The sequence below is a fragment of the Papaver somniferum genome, chromosome 7 (genome assembly GCF_003573695.1).
Source record: "Papaver somniferum cultivar HN1 chromosome 7, ASM357369v1, whole genome shotgun sequence".
NCBI classification, from domain to species: domain Eukaryota; kingdom Viridiplantae; phylum Streptophyta; class Magnoliopsida; order Ranunculales; family Papaveraceae; genus Papaver; species Papaver somniferum.
In genome coordinates this window covers 262,356,116-262,375,214 of record NC_039364.1, presented here as the reverse complement: position 1 = coordinate 262,375,214, position 19,099 = coordinate 262,356,116, and the positions used below count along the sequence as shown (strand labels likewise).

Below are 19,099 nucleotides of genomic sequence, written 5' to 3'. Positions count from 1 at the left end.
CTAGAGAAATATAAGTATAATATCAAATTCATATAAATGTAACTTCTAGAAAAAGATAGCATCAACCTTAAAATTGAAAATATGCATATATGGTTCCTTATCTCGTAAATGAAAAAAGATCTTGTGAATGCTATTATTGAGTTCCCTCCCGTTGTTGGTTCAAAGAGTACTAAAGAATGCAAGTCATTGAAGTCAACACGCACCTCTTGTCGAAAAACTAGTTCCACAATTGAAGGCTATGGTATAAAATTAGTCCATGATTAATGACGTTTGACACAAAAATGGCCAGTCACGAAATATAATAAAAAATCTATGCGATTTCAATAGTTTCCCAAAGTTGAGATTATATATGAATTTTTATTTTTGGTATCTACTATTTCATTTGTTCCCTTCTATGGTTCATGTTTTTACATAAAAGAATTTTTCTACAAGTTTATACATATATTAATTTCGTGTGCTGAATGTTTTTTCTTACATATAATTATTTATAAATAACTTCTTTTTTTCTCCTAAACATAAGTTTTCTTTGATGATACGAAGTTTCTTTCTTGCCTATAGTTATTTGATACTAATATACGTGTTATTATTTAAGTATTTTAAAAATAGTCATGGCAAAATCTGATAATGCATTGTAATATCTTAATATATTTAATTTGTATGCAAACACTAATTAACTTAATTTGAAAAATATAATAAGAATAACTACTTGAAAAATCGTATTGAAAAAAAGAAAAAAAGAACTGGATATGGATAAATATTCATAGAAGTACAAAACTGGAAGCTTGTTTGGTTTGTAAAACATATACTTATAGTTAGTGATAGGTAAAAAAATACTTGAAAACATAGATAAACATACATTTTTTTAAAACTTTGTTCGTAAACTTTAATTCCTAATTTCAAATTTGTGTAACCGCTAATTTTTTATTTATTTAGAATAAGAAATTAGAAAACTGTATTCAGTAGATAAATCCTATGAATCAAATATGATTAATGAATACTTCAAACCAATTTGAATCAAACACAAACATTTCACATAAGTAATAAACATCATCAACAGACAGACTATGGAATCTACAAAGTAAGACAATGACAGAACTGAGAAGCCGATGAAAAAAAGAGAAGTTGATGAAGAAAAAAAGAAAGGGGAATAACTAACTTGTTTACTATCATTGCGAAAAGGGAAAGAACATCCGCTTTTTTCTCCCATTCGACACCCCTCATGTAATCCAGAAGAACTGGATTCTTCAATAACTCCACAATCTCTGAAGTTATTTGGGTGTCTTCACAGACATCCAGGAACGTTTCAATCCATTTATCAAGTTTCACATCCAAATGAGATTGATCAATTAAAATCGCTAGCTAATTAATCCATGACCGATTGGAAATAAAAGTTAAAACTGATAACTTTATAGTGAAAAAGTATGTCATGTAAAAATTAGTACTGGTTATCAAGATATAAAAAAATAAAAAGAAGTACTAATAATAATAAATCTCAAAAGTATGGAACTTCAAGACTTAACTCGTTTAACCTTCATGTTAATAAGAAACGAAATCAACTTAATGTTAGTATAAATCATCCAAACCTTTTCCATTTAAGTGTGATTTTTATTGATTATTCCTATGTATTATCCATCTTCCATGAAATTGTTCTTTGTTTTATCTTGTCTTGTAATTAGAACTTGATCGCATGCTTTTCTCTAAGTTATGTTCTTTACTCTTTTTGTTCGTAATTGGAGAATATAGGAGTAAACTTCTGAGAATAATTATAATACTTGATCTTTTCATGATTACATTTTGTATATGTACTAGAAATAACCCGTGCCATAACGGCACGGTTTTAAACTGAAATACAACTGATGTGGGATTATTTTTCTCGACCTTTTAATAGTTTAATTCCGGGATAGTTCATTGTTATGTTTCTAGTCAAAATAATGTCCATGCATACATAATAAAATTATTCATATAAAACTCGGAAAAGCCAATAACCGAATCATTCAAGTAATAGTGTATATATATGTCTCACTTCCTATCCGATTCACCTTGTCACTGAAATCATACATCTTCACATTCTTCCATGATAGCTCATTGTACCAATTAATGTTATAAAACTTTATTTTGATGTTTTTCACTTGCCACCGAATCATACATTTACTCATTCTTATGTGATAGTTCATTATTCCAATTAATTGCTATAAAAATTATTCTAATGTTTTTCTCTTTGAACTGTTGAATAGAAAGAGTAGATGTATGGTTAGGTATTCTAACCCCTCGTATAATTTTAGCATTTAATATTTGTCTTAATCCCGTTAGGGCACAAATTATACAATATTTTTATGATTGTATTATCAATCCATCTAACAAACTTTCTCATTTTAGTACTAATTCATTGTGCCAAACAAAAGAAACTATATAAATTGTTGTTATTGGGTTTTCTTAAGAAACAAAATAATTTTTATGTGTTTTTAACTTTATCCTCAAAATATTTTTTTTGATCCACCTCTGCCTTCTTGTTAATGACATACAAAATCAAGGAGGCTTGACATGATTAGTAAAAAATTCCTACAAACATACAAACAGATTTTTTTTCTCAATGCTACTTGATTGATGAAGTTGTTAGTTTTTTATAATGTCTATACAAACATTGTAAAATTAGGCATATACATCATCCAAAAACCAACAAAATCATTTATGTACTAATATGTGTATGTATCTCACTTTTGAATCAAAAAAAAAAAAGCCTCACTTCCCATTAGATTCAGCTTGCCACCACTAAATCCAATTAATGCATACATGATATATTATGATTTCATTTAATATTTTTTTGAATATCTTGAGTTAAGAGGTGATCCACTAATTAAAGATTAATAAATTTGGATTCATAATGAAAGGGGTTACAAAAATGACATTCGTCGGATATCTTTGGCTGAGATGAGACTGGGATGGTCGGATGCAACGTTTGTCTCTGAAAATGTTATCCGACCATCCAAGGCTCAAAAACTCATTCCGTTTTGTATTATAGATTGCAGGAATTCCACATTGGTCATCCGTTTAATTTTTCTCGTTCGTAACTGCAGGGAATTAAGAAAGTGACTTTAATTTATACGTTCATACATGGCTAGAATAGAATAAGATATTATGTGAATCAAATCATAAAATTTATACTATTTACTCTTTGTTCGTAACTGGTTAAGAAAATAAAGTTTTTTTTGATGATTATTTTTATTCCTCTAAAATCTAGGAGTAGTATTTCTAACCTTCTTTGTCCGTAGCCAAAAAAAAGCATAAAAATATTAGATTTATGTCCAAAGAAAATCGTTCTCTTGAATAAAGAAAGGTCGCTCATGTTTTTTTCTTTAGGAGTTACATCAAACTAGGGGAGCTCAATTTTGACTTGTGTTTAATTGCTATAGCTTTTTAAGGAGTGCGGGTGTGGAATTTTAGGAGAGAAATGTGAAAAGGAGAGGGTACCAAGTACACCACCAACTTTTTCGTTCGTAAACCTGTGTGGACAAACTTGTCACAATCAGTAGTATACATCAATATATGAGATCATGTACCTGATATGTAGAACAAGTTTACTTGGATGATTTCAAAAATCAATATCCAAGAATCAACATAATATGTACCGAAATGCATCAGAACCTAATTCTACCACGAAAAATTCTTGTAATCTATATTTGAATATATGGATTCACAAGAATAAATCTTGTAGGTCTTGTAATCTATAGTTGAAGATATGAATTCACATGAATAAATCTTGTAGGTTCCGTAGAGTAATGCGCTTGAAAACTGTCTAGGTTGTTTAATGTACTACTTATGATATTTCAACTATAAAGATAAACAATATAATGCAGAAAATAAATAACATAAGGCACCATAAAATTTATTAACGAGGAAAATTACAATGAACTGAAAAACCCTGGGACCAAGTCTAGAACTAGAACACCATACTGCGTTAATATGTTACACAGACACTAGCATATACTATCAGACTTCATACTAGAATGTAGTTGAAACCAAATCGACCCTATGAGCAATTCAACTTCAGTTGTGCTGCTTATGTGTTTTATATCTCTCAAGACCCTTTGCAACACAATTCCCAAACTGACGACGTTCTTTACAGGCCTAAGAGTCTGCTTTAACATAAGTGACTTTTGACTATTTTGCCTCTAACAGAAAACCTATTTGTTTTCCTTCAGAAAAATATTCAATCAAGGTAATGGAAATCTAACTGCTTATGAGGAATCTCTAAGGAAAATAAGATATCAAGCAAACTCAACAATCAAGACAACTTACTATCTTCAAAAGTTATAGAGATGCCTAAGCATTCTATCTCACAAGAATAATCGGAAATTCAAATCAAAACCAAAGTGTTTTTGATTATCTATCTTGTGGAATCAGAAAGTATGAGACCAGGAGTAATTTGTAATTTTTATCTTTTTTCCTGATCTATAATTCGGAAATTAAAACAATTAATAAGTAAAAGATCCGGATAACAATGAACCATCAGGTAAAATATAGTCTAACCGAGCTTCACGAATCCCTTAGTGAATTCTTTCAAAGTCGTAACCTAATACAGTTTCACCAGAGAAAACTTATGTTTTAGAGGACAACTCTAGCCGCAACTAAGACACAAAATTGGCAGGATTGAGATTCTAGAGTGCAGGGAGTCTTCTATTTATATTGATAAATAGGGAGACTCTATATTATAATAAAGCTATATTGGTGGACTAGTTTCCATGTTTACGAATTGCTTTTTAACCAAGCAACCTTAGTTTCTCCATGTAGAGTTGTTCGTGTAAGTATTTGAGAAGTTTTCATCGAATCACAAATAAGAAATGTGTAACCATATATTAGTCGTAACATTATGCACCAAGTGGTTTTCTAAAAAAAAATATTGGTTGAGTAGTTCCTGAATGGACAAGCATAAAGTAAAGTATTATATCACAAGACCGGAATCAGTTTGTGAACTCTCCAAAACAATTCGTAAATAATTAGTCGTCTCGCCATTCATAAACATTTGTATTTGGTAAGCTCGCGAGTTGTGCAAAATAATTTGTGTACTCAGATATAAAAAGTATATATGAACATTTCAAAACCAACCAGTTCGTGAATGACTTAAATCAGTTCTTGTGATATTTAAAGAAAAAGTATCCACAAACTTCTCAAAATCGAATAGGTCGCAAACTGACAAAATCAATTCGTGTACGTGAGTTAGTTGAGATTTAGTTCATCAATATTATTAATTTATAAGTTCAAGTTCGCGAACTGAGACAAAGAATTTGTGAAAATAATAACTAACTTGACTACTCCTTGTTGCTTGAATTTTTCTTTGCAATGTTCATCATAATACTCAAGTCATACGACATGTATCAGTAGATAAAATGGTAGATAATATCAGTAAATATGATAGTCGGTCTTCACATACCCTTGTTGATGAAGTTTTTGTAGACGTCCTTGTTCTTCAGTCTTCAATCTTCAAGGTTGATTGGTGAATTACGATAATCAACTACCATGCTCCATTCGAAGTCTGAGACTAACTCTAATAGACTATAAATCGAGATATGGTTTTGATCTACTAAACTAGAGTTTACAGGAATACGTAATTTTCACTTCCCCTATACCGTAGTTTGTAATAACAACCCCTACTACCTCATTCCCGTGCTCAAATTTTCATCCATACTAGTAGCATCTGGTCCAAGATCAATGTTCTCAATCAATTTTACAGACCTTTTATGAAGTTTAATAATCTCTTTGATTAACTTAGTACCTTTTACACCTTCCTTTCCCTCCTTGTTCACTATACGCATCCACACGTTCTTGCTCACCTTAAGGAATTTAGCATTTGAAGGACCAAACGTGACACAAGTTTTGCATCTTGGAGTTTCCAAGCATACTCAACTGAAACTACAAATTCTTTCCCTTTACAAGAGACTGGAAAAACACAAGAGAAATCACTACGTACCTGCATCCATTCCGACACAATTCCTAGCATAATTTATTTATTTTCTTGCTAAACTATTCTTACTAGAGAACAGTGGGACACCTGGAATACTAGCTATCATGATAATTCCTTTAGCATCCCATAAATGAGTATGAATGTTCTTCAACTTCAAACGGACATGAACCCTCCTCGTCTCTCGTATGTCATGTTGAATGAAGAGGTGCCACACGAATTAAAAATAACATACTTGATATAGAAACATACCCAAGTTCCATGACAAACAACCTATAAAATGAAAATAAAGTCTTCATGTAAGGATATGCTAAAAATATCCCTTCAGATTTCAAGCATTACCTATAGTTTCTTTCACGGTGCTAAAAGATAACCTCCTTCCAATAAAAAAACCCAACAAGAAAATTATCACAAACCCTAAGTTCAAGCAAACAAAGTTTATCTTACTATTGATAGACTAAGGTATGTGAAAAGAAACTTTGCAAACAAATGAATGAACTTTAATGCTCTTTTCTTCCGCAAATAGTGGCCTCTAGTTGGCAGTTTTAGGGTTTTCAGAAGAAACCCATTTGAATTCTCATTTTCAGACGCAAAATCTTTATTGACTTCTCCAGTACCACTCCATAAACTGTGGAATCTTTCGAAGAATTGAGAAAAAAATCATATGACGATCGATCCCAAAAAAAGATCAAAACCCTAAAATGTCAAAGTTGAGATCTCCATCGTTAAAATCACCCTCTACAGTCAAAGATAGATTTGTTACTCTCATCGGAAGTGTCGTTCCAGAATATATTTATTGGCTTGTTTAGATAGTTGAAAAGTTGCTTTTTGATTTCTAAAAGTCGAAAAACCAGAAATTAGTTTGGCAACTGAATTTCAAAATGACTTCTATAAACAAAAAAATCAATTTTTTGTGAAACAAAACATTTTTGTTTCTGACTTCTTCTGCTTCTAATACCCAAATGCGTTATTAATCTACATGACAAATGTTAGTTTTCAACTTGCCCCATATGCCCATTTTCATAGGTGGTTCACATTAAAAATTTATCCCACACCTTGGGTGGCACCGGCAGTGGCCGCAGTAGCGTTGTTTTTTACTTTTGTGGACTTGACTCACTAACTCAGCAGGATCATCCCGCTCGTGTGAGTTATATTTTCTCCAAATCTCCCATAGTTCCACCTCTTGCTTTAGTTGCTTCTTGTATTGGTCTTGGTCCTCTCTCCATCAGATTCGATTCCACTACAATCTTCCCTTTAAAAATTCCGGTACATTTTTCAATTCAATCTCTAGTTTTTGATTTCTGTAGTATTAGATCTGGTATTCTCCTAGATTCTGATTTCAATTGGTTTTGATTTCGTCCGAATCAGGGTTTTGTCTCATTTTTTATTGAATTTCTGATTATTTTTTAGGTTTTTTTTTTTTTTTTTGCAGGATGAACTGAGATTTCTTGAATTGATTTGCTTCTGTGAGGTTTTAAGTATTTCTGAGTGATAAGTGATTATGGCAACACGGCGTAACGTGCAGTATTCACGTCTACCTGTAGACGATGATGATTATAATGGAAGTTCAGATGATCCGCGGTTTGCATATACTCCGAAATCATTCGATAAGATTCCATGGAAGTCCATTTTACTAGCGCTTTTCCTTCTCTTGCTTGGATCGTTGCTTCTTTTTCTGGCTTTCTTTATCTTATCTGGTCACATGGGAGGCGAAAAATCTCAGGCTTATGGTCTCTTTACACTTGGTGTCCTCGCATTTCTTCCTGGTATGTATGAAAATTGCAGTTTCTCAGTATTATGTTTACTTGCATTTTATCGCAATTTGACGAATTATAGCAATTGGAGGTGTGTTGATTGAACTGTATGCTAGTAGAAACTATGATTTAAACCTGTTATTTTGTTTTTCATTTTGTAGTATATTGCTTCTCTAGGTTTTGATTCTACAATTTGAAGTTGATTAAGATTGCGATGAACATAGATATTACATCGGTGAATAGATAAAAAAGACATTGCTGTGCTGTCTTAGTGTAATTTGTGAACTATCACTGGTTTTCAATTGCCAGTTTCGAAACCTGTCTTTATGTAAGTATCGGACATGATGCACAAACATTGCAAATATATAGTCTTAAGAATTAAGATGCTATAGCTTTATATCCTATGTGAACATAGTAAATACGTGCCTCGCTTTTTAGGTCCGTTTTTATTTAGGAAGTTGTCATTCTATCAAAGAAACACTATACTTATTAAGGAACTTTAGGATTGCCCCTTCACAACATTTGGTGTCCTCGTGTTTCTTCGTGGTATGTATGAAAATTACAGTTTCTCAGCATTCTACCGCAACTGGTGATGTGTTGATTGAACTGCATGCTATCCATTATGATGTTTGCATTTCGCGGTTGGGAAACAGTAGAAACTATGATTTAAACCTGTTTTCATTTTGTCTATATATATTGCTTCTCGAGGTTTTGATTCTGCAATTTGAAGTTGATTAAGAATGCGAGGAACATATATATTACATCCGTGTATAGATAAAAAAAGAGATTGTAAGTTGTTTGAGTGTAATTTGTGAACGCTTACTGGTTTTCAATTGCGAGTTTCCAAACCTATCTTTATGTAAGTATCTGATATGACACACCAACATTGCAGATATATAGTCTTAACATGTTATAGCTTTATATCTTAGTAAAGCTAAGATGGAAATATGTGCTTCAGTTTTGAGGTCAGTTTTTCTTTAGGAAGTTGTCATTCTAATCCATCAAAGAAACACTATATTTACTAGGGAACTTTAGGCCCTCGCCCCTTAATTAAGTTGCCAAAATGTACTTCTATCTTTTCGAAACCAGAATTATACTATCAACATCAGAATAAGTAAAAACCTTAAAGCAGTTGCTGGACATCTGATAGGTCTGCTTGTTCACTTTCTTTGGACATACATCTTGTCGGTGTTGTCACTATGAGCTCCTTGGGTGATTTACGGGTTTGCAAGATGATGACTTCAATGAAATGAGTTAGTTTTAAATTAGAAATAAGACATACAAGCATGCCAATGATTAGATCCTAACAGAGTGCCTTAGAAATGAGACATACAAATCTAGTAATGCCTTCGGAATGTAGGCTATATGTTGTTGTTGTTTAATATATTTCCCATCAGTAAATCCTAACAGAGAATTTTAAAAGAGGAAGGCTGGCAGTTTTGGGGTTTCTAGGGAAGGTACGGTTTGGTACATAACACTAAATAAATCTGGTGCTAACCAGGGGCGGATAGAAGGTCTTCAAGGATATGACCTAAGAGAAAGATTTAATTAGCGACTATGAGATTGTTGTCCATCTGTAGCATAATAAGAAATGTCTGCATCTCCATCACAATTTACCACAGTTGTGTAAAAAGCTTAAAACAGTAGCTGGCCATTTGATAGCTCTGCGTATTCACTTTCTTTAGACATACATCTTGTCAGTGTTGTCATCAGGAAACTCCTTTGTTGATTTCGGGGTTTTTCTATAGTCAAAAAGCAAGATGATGACTTTGTGATGAGATCTTTTTATAATTAGAAATAAGACATACGAGCATGCCATTGGTTAGATCCTAACAGAGTTCCTTAGGAATGAGCCATATGAATCTAGTAGTGCTTTCGTAATTTTAGGTTATATGGTATTGTTGTCTGATATGTTTCCATAAGTAAATCCTAACAGAGAACTTTAAGAAAGGAAGGATGGCAGATTTGAGGTTTATAGGGAAGGTAGGGTTTGGTAGAACACTAATTAAATCTAGTATTAACCAGGGGTGAGGATGAAAAGATAAGAGGGGGGTGGGGAGTTTGGGCAGAAACATTCATAAATAACCATTTGCAAGTGGGGACAGTCGCTCCCACTTGCCCTATTCTCCCTTTGCCCCTGGTTCTAACAAAGGTTAGCATGCAGTATAGTTGAGTGAGGAATCTGAAAACAAGTTATTACATGTTCTTGAGTTCCAATATGAATTTATCGATTTCATCCCATGTTAATTAACATTTTTCTTATGTATTTATCTTAGAGGAGCTTTATTTGCCATGAGATTATAGATCATTTATATTTCGTATAATGTCGCTTAAAGCACGTGAATGCAACATACTTTCCGGAAAGTTGTCGAAAACGTTACCTATGCATTAGAATAAAGACCCGCGCTTGATAACTTTCAGATGTAACTGGCTAGAATGTAGAATGACTGGTTGAGGTTTGCAGAATGACCCCTATCCTTTATAGTTTATTGAACCATTATGTTTATATCTGGTGAAAATGAGGGTGATGGACCGTGCATGTTATTAAGAGGCATGCTGTCACTTCTCTATGCTTTATAGCTGCAGAACTCTATTTGAAAGATTTCCAAACTTATCTTTCACACCCTAAACAAATACAACTAAACTAAATTTTGAGTTTGCAAAATAATTTGTTTGTAAACCACACGGGCAACAATTGCAGAAATTTAGATTGTGAAATTCCGATTTTGGTTAAGTCATAAACAGCACTATTATGTATAAATTGATCTTATGAAAACAAGTTTAATGAACTTAATAAGTTCCCAAATACGTATATGCAGGGTTTTACGAGACCAGGATAGCTTACTACTCATGGAGGGGAGCACAAGGGTATCGGTTCGCGTCTATCCCTGGTTATTGAGGTTGTTTGGGAGGTCTCTTCTTCAGGATCGGTTTTGTCCTGGTTGATTCACTAGCATAGTGGCATGTAACTATCGAATTGCAGTTCTCTCCAGACGTAGTCTTAGTAGTTTCATAATGGTTTCATGATCGAATATTTCATTTTGTGTTGAGAATGATCCATGCCTTTGTATCTCTCAATATAAGTACGAGTGTGTACTAAATGTCTTTGGTATGTGTATATATGAGGATTATGCGATGAATGGTATCTGCGGTAAAACTGTACATGAATCTAGAGCTCATTGAATTGTTTCGCCAGTCAATTATTTTCGGGCTCAGGTTATCAGTCAGCTTAAATGTCTTTGTATGAGCTCTGTATAGGGAGATCCCTCGCTGTGCTAACATTTAGATGTAGTGTTTAGATTCAACATGTCATGCTATCTGTGGATGTTGGTTTTTCTTGGTAGCCATCTTGCAGCTCCTGGTTTGTTGCGAGGTATTTTAGATTCAAATAGAATATGCAACTCAAGATGTCACCAAAATATATGGCCTATGGGCATGCTGAAGTTACAGAAAGTTTTGCGCAAATTTAGTGTTTCGGGTAGCTTAAAGATCACTCGGGGTGCGGGGGGTTGGTTTAGATGTTTCTCGTTTCTCTTAATTAGCCTCAGTTTCCTGTATTAATGCTATGTTATGATGATTACCTCTTTTTCGGACATTGTATATTTGGCTTGTGGCCCATCATCATCTATTCTCATGGCCTCATGGGTTTCTTATTTGAAACTCTCACGGATTTTGGTTTAACAATCAGTAGAGTAGTACTAGTAGTAGCCGTAGTCGCTTCTCCTCTGCCCAGATCCTACTCTGGTTACTTATTCTTTTGCTTTTTATAGATCAGGTGGTAAGTTAACATGGCCTCATGGGTTTCCTATTTGAAACTGTCACGGATTTTGGTTTGACAATCAATATAGTAGTAGTAGGTGTAGTTGCTTCTCATCAGCCCAGATCCTACTCTGGTTAGGTGGTCAGTTTTTATGAAGTTTGTTGGTTGTTATGTCTCCTTAAAACGTGACTATATCCATGTTCTTAGAGCGTTCCTTCTCGGTCTTCATGGCTTCCTTGTTTTTCGATACTTTTGTGGCGAAGAACAATTTCAATTTGCCTCGGCAGAATTTAGAACTCCTCAGCAAAGAAGGTCTAAGGATCTAGTTGTTCTTCAAAGTTATCGAGATTATGAGCATCACACTTTCTGGTGAAAGTTTATTCGTGTCTGAAATTGTATTCCAAACTTTTTCTGCATTTCATCCATATTCTCTACAGGTTACTTTGTTCGTAATGTTCTTCACAATAATGCTCATAATGTTTGGAGGACCTGTGAAAATAAAGAAACAGAAAAAGGTAAAAAAAAAATAAAAAATTAGATCACTGATTCAAAATCTCCGGTACTTTCAATACTGTTAGTTAATTAGCTGGTCCTACCATCAGTACCCCATACAGCAATAATTCCAGTACAGTATTGTTTTGATTTTTGTTCCATCGCTTTTCCCCATCTTTTCTGTCTCTTCTTGTGTTGTCTATTCTGTGGCCTGAGGACACTGGAGACTGAAGAGTAGTACTAAAATAAGTTTTGAGAGGATAGTGAGAGGTCACAGGCTCCGGGTACCAGCAAACCTGAATCTTCCTACTTTCTGCAATACAGCTGTGAGAGTTGAACAGTTAAACTGAATCACTGATTCTCTGGTTACCCATTAGGCCTTACTTTCTTTCCTCCAGTTCCAGTAGTGATATGTCATCCCATCCTCTGTTATTGTTATATCTCTATCTTAAGCTGTTTTCTTTTGATATATTCTCTTTATTATCACTGCTGTGGTTTCTGCAAAATTCACATTGCCTCCTCCCGTTAGTCAGTCAGTTTCGCCTATTCATTATTATCTTCAAATTCTTTCAAAAGAGAAAAAAAAATTATCTTCAAACTACAGGCCTTACTGTCATTCCTTTGCCATGCACCTTAGCTTTGTCTTATTTGCATGCATGGACAAAGAAAAATGTATATGCATCATGCATTCATGCTATCTGGACATCAAATATCCTTTATTTTATTCTTCCCAGATTACCCCTAGGGTGAGAATAAATACCCTCTCATACTCTTTGTTTTTTAGGTAGATTAATTAGAGGTTCCTTGAACAAATCAATCCAGAATATGTGTTCAACTTTTCTATAAATCCAGGCTAATCTACTCTTTTAGAATCTAATCTAAAATCTGCCTCAAAGTTGTTTAGCTCCTGTCACAGTGGTTGAGTCACTTATAAGTTATCTTCATGCAACTTTTAAGACTAGTCAATGCCAAAAACTCATGTTTAAAGATTTAAGTAACCAGGTACTTATAGTATTGGATGTTGAGCCAAGCACCAGCTAGCTAGCTAGTTAAATTATTCAAGATCTCAAGGAAGTGGTTAAAGATTAGTTGAATTGATTAATTAAGAGTAATCAAGAAAAATAAAAATTATCAAGAAAATATAGATAGGAATATATCAGCAATAAAACATGGTTTTCTTTACATTTTCACTTAGTTTAGGTAATGGTGTAGTCTTCAGCAGAGGCGATGCCCGGGATATCGAGGAAGTTGTTGTTCTGATTATACCACTTGAATCTGATGATCTATCGAGATAGAGTCGACCTCTGTAAGCTGCAAGGTGGGCATAATAAGCTGGAGGAATCAAAGAGACTGGTTTCGTACACTTCGCGAAAGTGTAACACAGGTTATATACCAGTTTCTGTAGTTCATCTGAACTGAATTCATTCTCATCCCACAAAACATGGTAATGTGTTGGCCGGCTTGTTCCCTTTGTACCCCAATGGCTGCAAAGATAGAAATCGAATTCCTTCGGATGGGTAACCACTGAATCTACTACTGTACCTGGAGGTATATTTTCATCAGAATGTCTAAAGGCTCGATCGGTTTCGTTTGGGAACAGTCTTGTGTGGTGTCTCTTCTGAACAACTGCAAACGTGATTGTCGGTCTGTATTCAGGGAACCTTAGACAACCAGCTTTGATGGCTTGTAATTCCTCTTGAAGAACTTTCTTGAACTGGGTTTCGCTGACTCCGTCGCGGAAAAAGATAATTCTCTTGGGAAGTATATGTACTGCTTGATAAAAATCTTCCAGCAGTTCTCCAACCATTTCCTTGAGATCTTGGATTATTTCCTGTCGGTGTGTTTGAGACCTGATTCTTGAAATGTACTTGTTAGCTGCTGGCCAATTCATGCTTGCGACCACAGCTGCAACGGAAGGGCTAAAATCATCAAGGGGATGTGGATGAGTAACATCAGCCCCAAAGAAGATTGCTGGTTCATCTGGGCCGAACAATCCCGGCAATTGAGATGGTAGTGAGTTATACAAAGCTACAGTAGATCCACCGACTTTGGCATTGATTTTGAGAGCCAAGTTTGCAAGAAACTGAGAGCTCAACTTATTGGCAAGGTTACCGTACAAGCAGCATTGACTAACAACGCCAATACTTGTCTCAGAAATTCGTTTGAAATCTGCATAGCCTCTGTGTTTTCTCTCCGTTACACATATTAGAAGTTGTAGCTTGTTTGAACCAGCTGCTCTGTGAATTTTCTTAAGTTTGGACTCCAAAAGCGAGACATTGTTGAGTACTTGGATTGGTTCAAATTGTGAGCTAAGGCTGGGATTCCTGCTAAGATATATACCCAATTGCTCACATCTTTGAGATAACTGGTTTATGAATCTTGGAATGCTAGATCTTTGATCTGGGGTGCCACCAAAACTTATTAATGCCCATCTATGTATTCTGGTTCCTTCAAAGACATGGCTCTCTAAAAGGTTCCATTGCCGGTCCTGCCGAGATGGAATTAATTCTGTTACCTGGCCACCATTACCAAGCTTCAATTTAGGAGGTTGGAGGACTCTTCCGCTCAGTTGAGTCATTGCTCTAGAAATTTGAAGGTTGAACTCTTTCCCATTGTCACCACTGTCAAAAAAGAAGAAGGATTTACAATTTTACATACACATTTAGAAGTTAGTTAGTGAAATGTACCACGAAAAAACCCTCTAAGCTGCTCCAAAACCATTAGTCATAAAGTTGTTTAATGCATTTACCTTGTTGGTCCAACTGATTTTCCCCCCATGACTCCGTTGATAATTGCTTCGCTGTCTGATCATCTGAAAGCTTTGTAAGAAATCTCTGGCCTTCACATACCATGCAGAGTTCCATAGGAAGATAACATGGTTTACTCCTACTAATCTGCAAACATGGCAAGTTCCTGAACTGTATATCATGATTGTAGTGATCATTGAAGTAATCCACCAATCTACGAGTCGTTCCGTCTCTCTCTGTAAACCAAAGATCCTCAGTAGTTTCATCTAGGGGTGTAAATTCGGGCAGGCCGGGCCGCCCACCCCAAAAACTAAGACAGGCCGGGCAGGCCAAGTTTAATATGTGGGAGCCCGTAAATAAATTCAGGTCGGACAGGCCGGGTACAAGTAGATAATTTGCTACCCAAAGACCGCCCAAAGCCCGCTTTTTATAGGGGCAGGCCAGATCGGGCCGGACAGGCCACTATTTTGATATTTTTTTTTTAAGTTTAAATTTTCAAATGAACGGTATTAAATACAATATCCTTTCCTTTCCAACATCACATATCGTAAGTGATAGTATTATTTTATATTTAAATTACACTGACAAATTTTTAATTTTAGCCTATAATAAATAATTAATTAGAGTACAATAAACTTTCTAATAAGAAAATATATTACCATTAATGTTTTGAAAAGGTTAATTATAAGTAAAAATAATTATATATTTTATTTTTCTTGACACAAAATTGACAATTATAAAATTGTAACTTTTAAGTCTTTTTAAGAGGATATTAAATGATTAATGGCACATAGAAGCCTTTCAGGCCGGACACCAGGCCGGGTATCAGGCCGGGCATCATACTTAATCGCAAAGCCCGAAACCGCCCAATAAATTAATCCAGGCCAGGCCGGGTAGACCGCAACGGGCCATAACAGGTTTTGGACAATTTCAGGTACAGGCGGGCTTGGGCGGGTACGGGCAGGCTGAGTTTTTTCGGTTAATATTTACACCCCTAGTTTCATCAGTTAAGCCAAAAACTCGATATTTCTGATCGGTTTCTCGATGGCAAACAAAAACTCTGATGTTTTTTAAAGCTTTCTCCACTTCTTTCTTCTCTTCCCCAACTAAACTTGCTGTCTTCCTCTGCGAAAGATCGTGAAGGAAATCTAGCCTCTTTTCCAAATAAGGGATGACTCCGATGCTCTCATGAAAAGCTGTAACAGAGAAATCCACATTGAGAGCAAGGCCTAGTTGGGTTGGTCTAAGACTCTGAAAAAACCCTCTCAATCCAACTGCACCTCCTCCAATATCTGTAGTTCCTCCTCCCATTGAACTCGAATATAAAGACCTCCCAACTGGTATACATTTCTCCGCCGAATCCTCTCTAAGAACGACATCCAATGCATGGAGATAATCCTGAGGAAGTGGAACTGAGCTTTCCCCGTCTTTGCTCAAGTAGCTAACCAATTCATTTCCATCCAATTTCGAAACAAGTTTGATATTCACCTGAAATAGTTTAGATTTCTGTAGCTTCTCCTCCACCAATTCATTGTTCACTTCGGAATGTAAAAATGATTTGGATGTGGTGGGTATTGGGAGATTAACAAAGATCTCAAGCTTCTCTTCTTGGAATTCGACAGAACTGTACAAATTTTTCCTGCCATCAAACGCTGGATGAGCACCGGATAAAAAATCTTGGTTTTCCTGCACTAACTGCCTCTTAATCATTCTGGCAACTTCTTTGGAAGGCTGCGGAGAGATATCGACACCGTAATGAAAAATTCACTCTCAAGCATCAAAGTCAGCTAGGAAATGATTTGCAAGCAAAGGGTATTACTGCCCCATCTTGTCCACCAGAATCTGGTCTTTTTGCTACCACTGTTGATGTAACAGTCATACTGATAGGCATTACATCATCATTCTGTCTAGTGTGCAAACTCAATTTCTTTTGGAAGGCTTCTGAAGCTGCTCAAATCAAATGTAAATGGAGAAATTACTAAATAAAGTCAGAAATTACTAAATCAAGACTAAGAAGACTGTAAACTGGAATCTATAACCAAGTATGGAAATCAACAAGAACATATTTTTTGTATCATCAGAAATCAAAAAAGCAATTCCATTTTCTAATTCATACTTTTCTTGGATTCAATCACAAAAGGTCTCAAGTTGTGTTCTAATAAAGGGGATAAAATGGGTTATCCTTTTCAATTAACATCAAGGTCATGAGACCAAAGTATCAAAACAACTACAATGAGAACAGTTACATACCTTGTGAAACAGTTAACAATGGAGGTGATTGGGTAACAGAGGAAGATGCAAGAGGAGGAGGAGGAGAAAGATGATTCATTTGCTGCTTCCATGAATAAGATTTCTGAACATGGGTGGGTTTAGACCTGTAGTTATTGTTATTATTATAGTTGTGAGGAAGAAGAGGAGTTGCAGGAGGAAATTGAAGATGTAGTAATGGAGGTGGTGTAGGTAAAGGAAGAAGAGGTGGGTATGTTTGATATGGATTGTTATTATGATAAAAGAAACCATTATGATACGAATGTTGCTGCTGCTGTTGTTGATGATGTTGATGATTGAGGTTAGTAGACCTTCCTCTGCAATATCTAGTTTTAGAATTACTGTAGCTGTTCTTGTTGGTTTTAGCTTTTTCAGTTTCTTCCATGATTTTTTCTTTTTTATTGAGAGAGAAATCAGAGAATTAGATGACGAGGAGGAGCAGTATATAACAGAAAAGAGAAGAGGCAAAGAAGATGGAATGGGTTTACCAGAAAGTAGTATTGATTGCAATGGACAGCAACTAGAGAGACTTACAGAGATTACTAATGCTGCAGGTGCAGTGCAGTAGAGAGAGAGAGTGTGTGTTTGTTTAAGATATCTTCTAGTATTTTATTTTAGTCTTAAAAGATGGAGAAGATGGTATTGGTTTTAGAGTTATTTAGTTCTTTCTGTCTCTCTGAGTCATAGAGAAGAAGCGAAGATTAAAAATGATGTCAAATAGTAATGCTTATCTTCACCCCAGAAAGTAAGAGAGGGGAGTTTACCTTACATGAATATAAGACAAATAAAAATATAAGACAAAAAAAAAAAAAAGTGTCAAAATAAACAACAAACAGTCTGTCGTCTAGCCTTATTTTTCTTCCACATGTGATGGTTAATGGTTTACTGTATAGCGTCCACTACCAAGCCTAGTTAGCAATTCGGGATTCGACAAATATACGGAACGGCAAACGTACGAGTATTATACGGTTTTGTAAAATCCAGATTCGGTCCAAAATTCGGTCAACGGGACGTGATTCGTCAGTAATTCGGAACGGCATACGTACGTGTATAATTCGATTTATAAATGTGAGTTCGGCTCTGAAAATTCGGTATCTATATATAACAAATAATTTGTATTTATAAGGTCATAGACCAATTTTTATGCATATGTGTGAGTTATTTAAAGAAAAAATAAACTTAATATGATGATATTAATAATATATACAACATTAGTTATCCAAGAGGACGTCGTATGGTGGTTTAGATGCTTGGTTAGTGAGTTTGAGATCTCTCTCACCTTCACCTTCAAATCTCTTCAGTCGTTTTTGTTTCATAAAAATTACAACACTTTTAATATTCGGTCGTGTATGTTCGGGAGGTAGTAAAGCCCAAAAAGTGGAGTCTTTGAAAAGTAAAAGCTAAAGAATTTATGGCGAATTAAGCGGACGTATCATTCGGGATACGTAAAATTCGTGAACGGTTCGCGAATAATCCGGGAATGCCACATAATACGCGACTTGGGTTCGGAGTTGCAAACGTACGCGAATAAGACGGTAAAATTCGTGATACAAGAACTTACTAACTAGGCTACCAAGCATTCTTTCTAATGAAGGAATGTATGGTAGTTTTCGGAGTGAAGGAGGTTTGAAAAATTAGATCAAACTGGTAGTCTATGTTCTTTCGAAGAAGAACAGTCCTCGCCATGTCCATACTCTTTGCTTACACAGATGGTAGTCTCCATCCTTTCGAAGAAGAACACTCCTTGCCATGCCCATACTCCTAGCTTACAAAGATGGTTGAAATCCCAACTTTTCTCTCATCCCCTTTATATGTAGGAATGAGATTGGACTTTGTTGTTGAGAATTGGATTCAGGACGGAGCCAAGATTTTTGAGTTGGGGTGGCTTAGGTACAAAATATTTTTTTAGGGGTGCAAACAAGCAAAATTGCCTAATATCTTTTACTGGACCTAATTTAAGCTTTGGACAGGGGTGCAATGGGCTGGCTCCGCACCAGATGGGATTGGATCCAGGTGTGTTGCAAAAGGAGAAAAAGGAAAAATGTACTAACATTAAATTGCTTTCATGCACTTTGGCCTCCAAACACATTCTTAGCAAGCAATTTATAAATTGGTCCTTGTT

At 35.2% G+C, this 19,099-nt stretch overlaps 1 protein-coding gene and 1 pseudogene across 1 annotated transcript; one reads left to right on the top strand and one right to left on the bottom strand.

Moving 5' to 3' along the window:
• Positions 1-7,083: 7,083 nt before the first annotated feature.
• LOC113300270 (transmembrane protein 230-like) lies at positions 7,084-10,937 on the top strand. Its single transcript, XM_026549490.1, has 3 exons — positions 7,084-7,222; positions 7,389-7,722; positions 10,530-10,937. The coding sequence occupies exons 2-3, from the start codon at positions 7,458-7,460 to the stop codon at positions 10,607-10,609; spliced, it is 345 nt and encodes a 114-aa protein (XP_026405275.1). The 5' UTR covers positions 7,084-7,222; positions 7,389-7,457; the 3' UTR covers positions 10,610-10,937.
• A 2,179-nt stretch (positions 10,938-13,116) lies between these two features.
• LOC113293723 lies at positions 13,117-17,551 on the bottom strand (annotated as a pseudogene).
• Between the last annotated feature and the right edge of the window lie 1,548 nt (positions 17,552-19,099).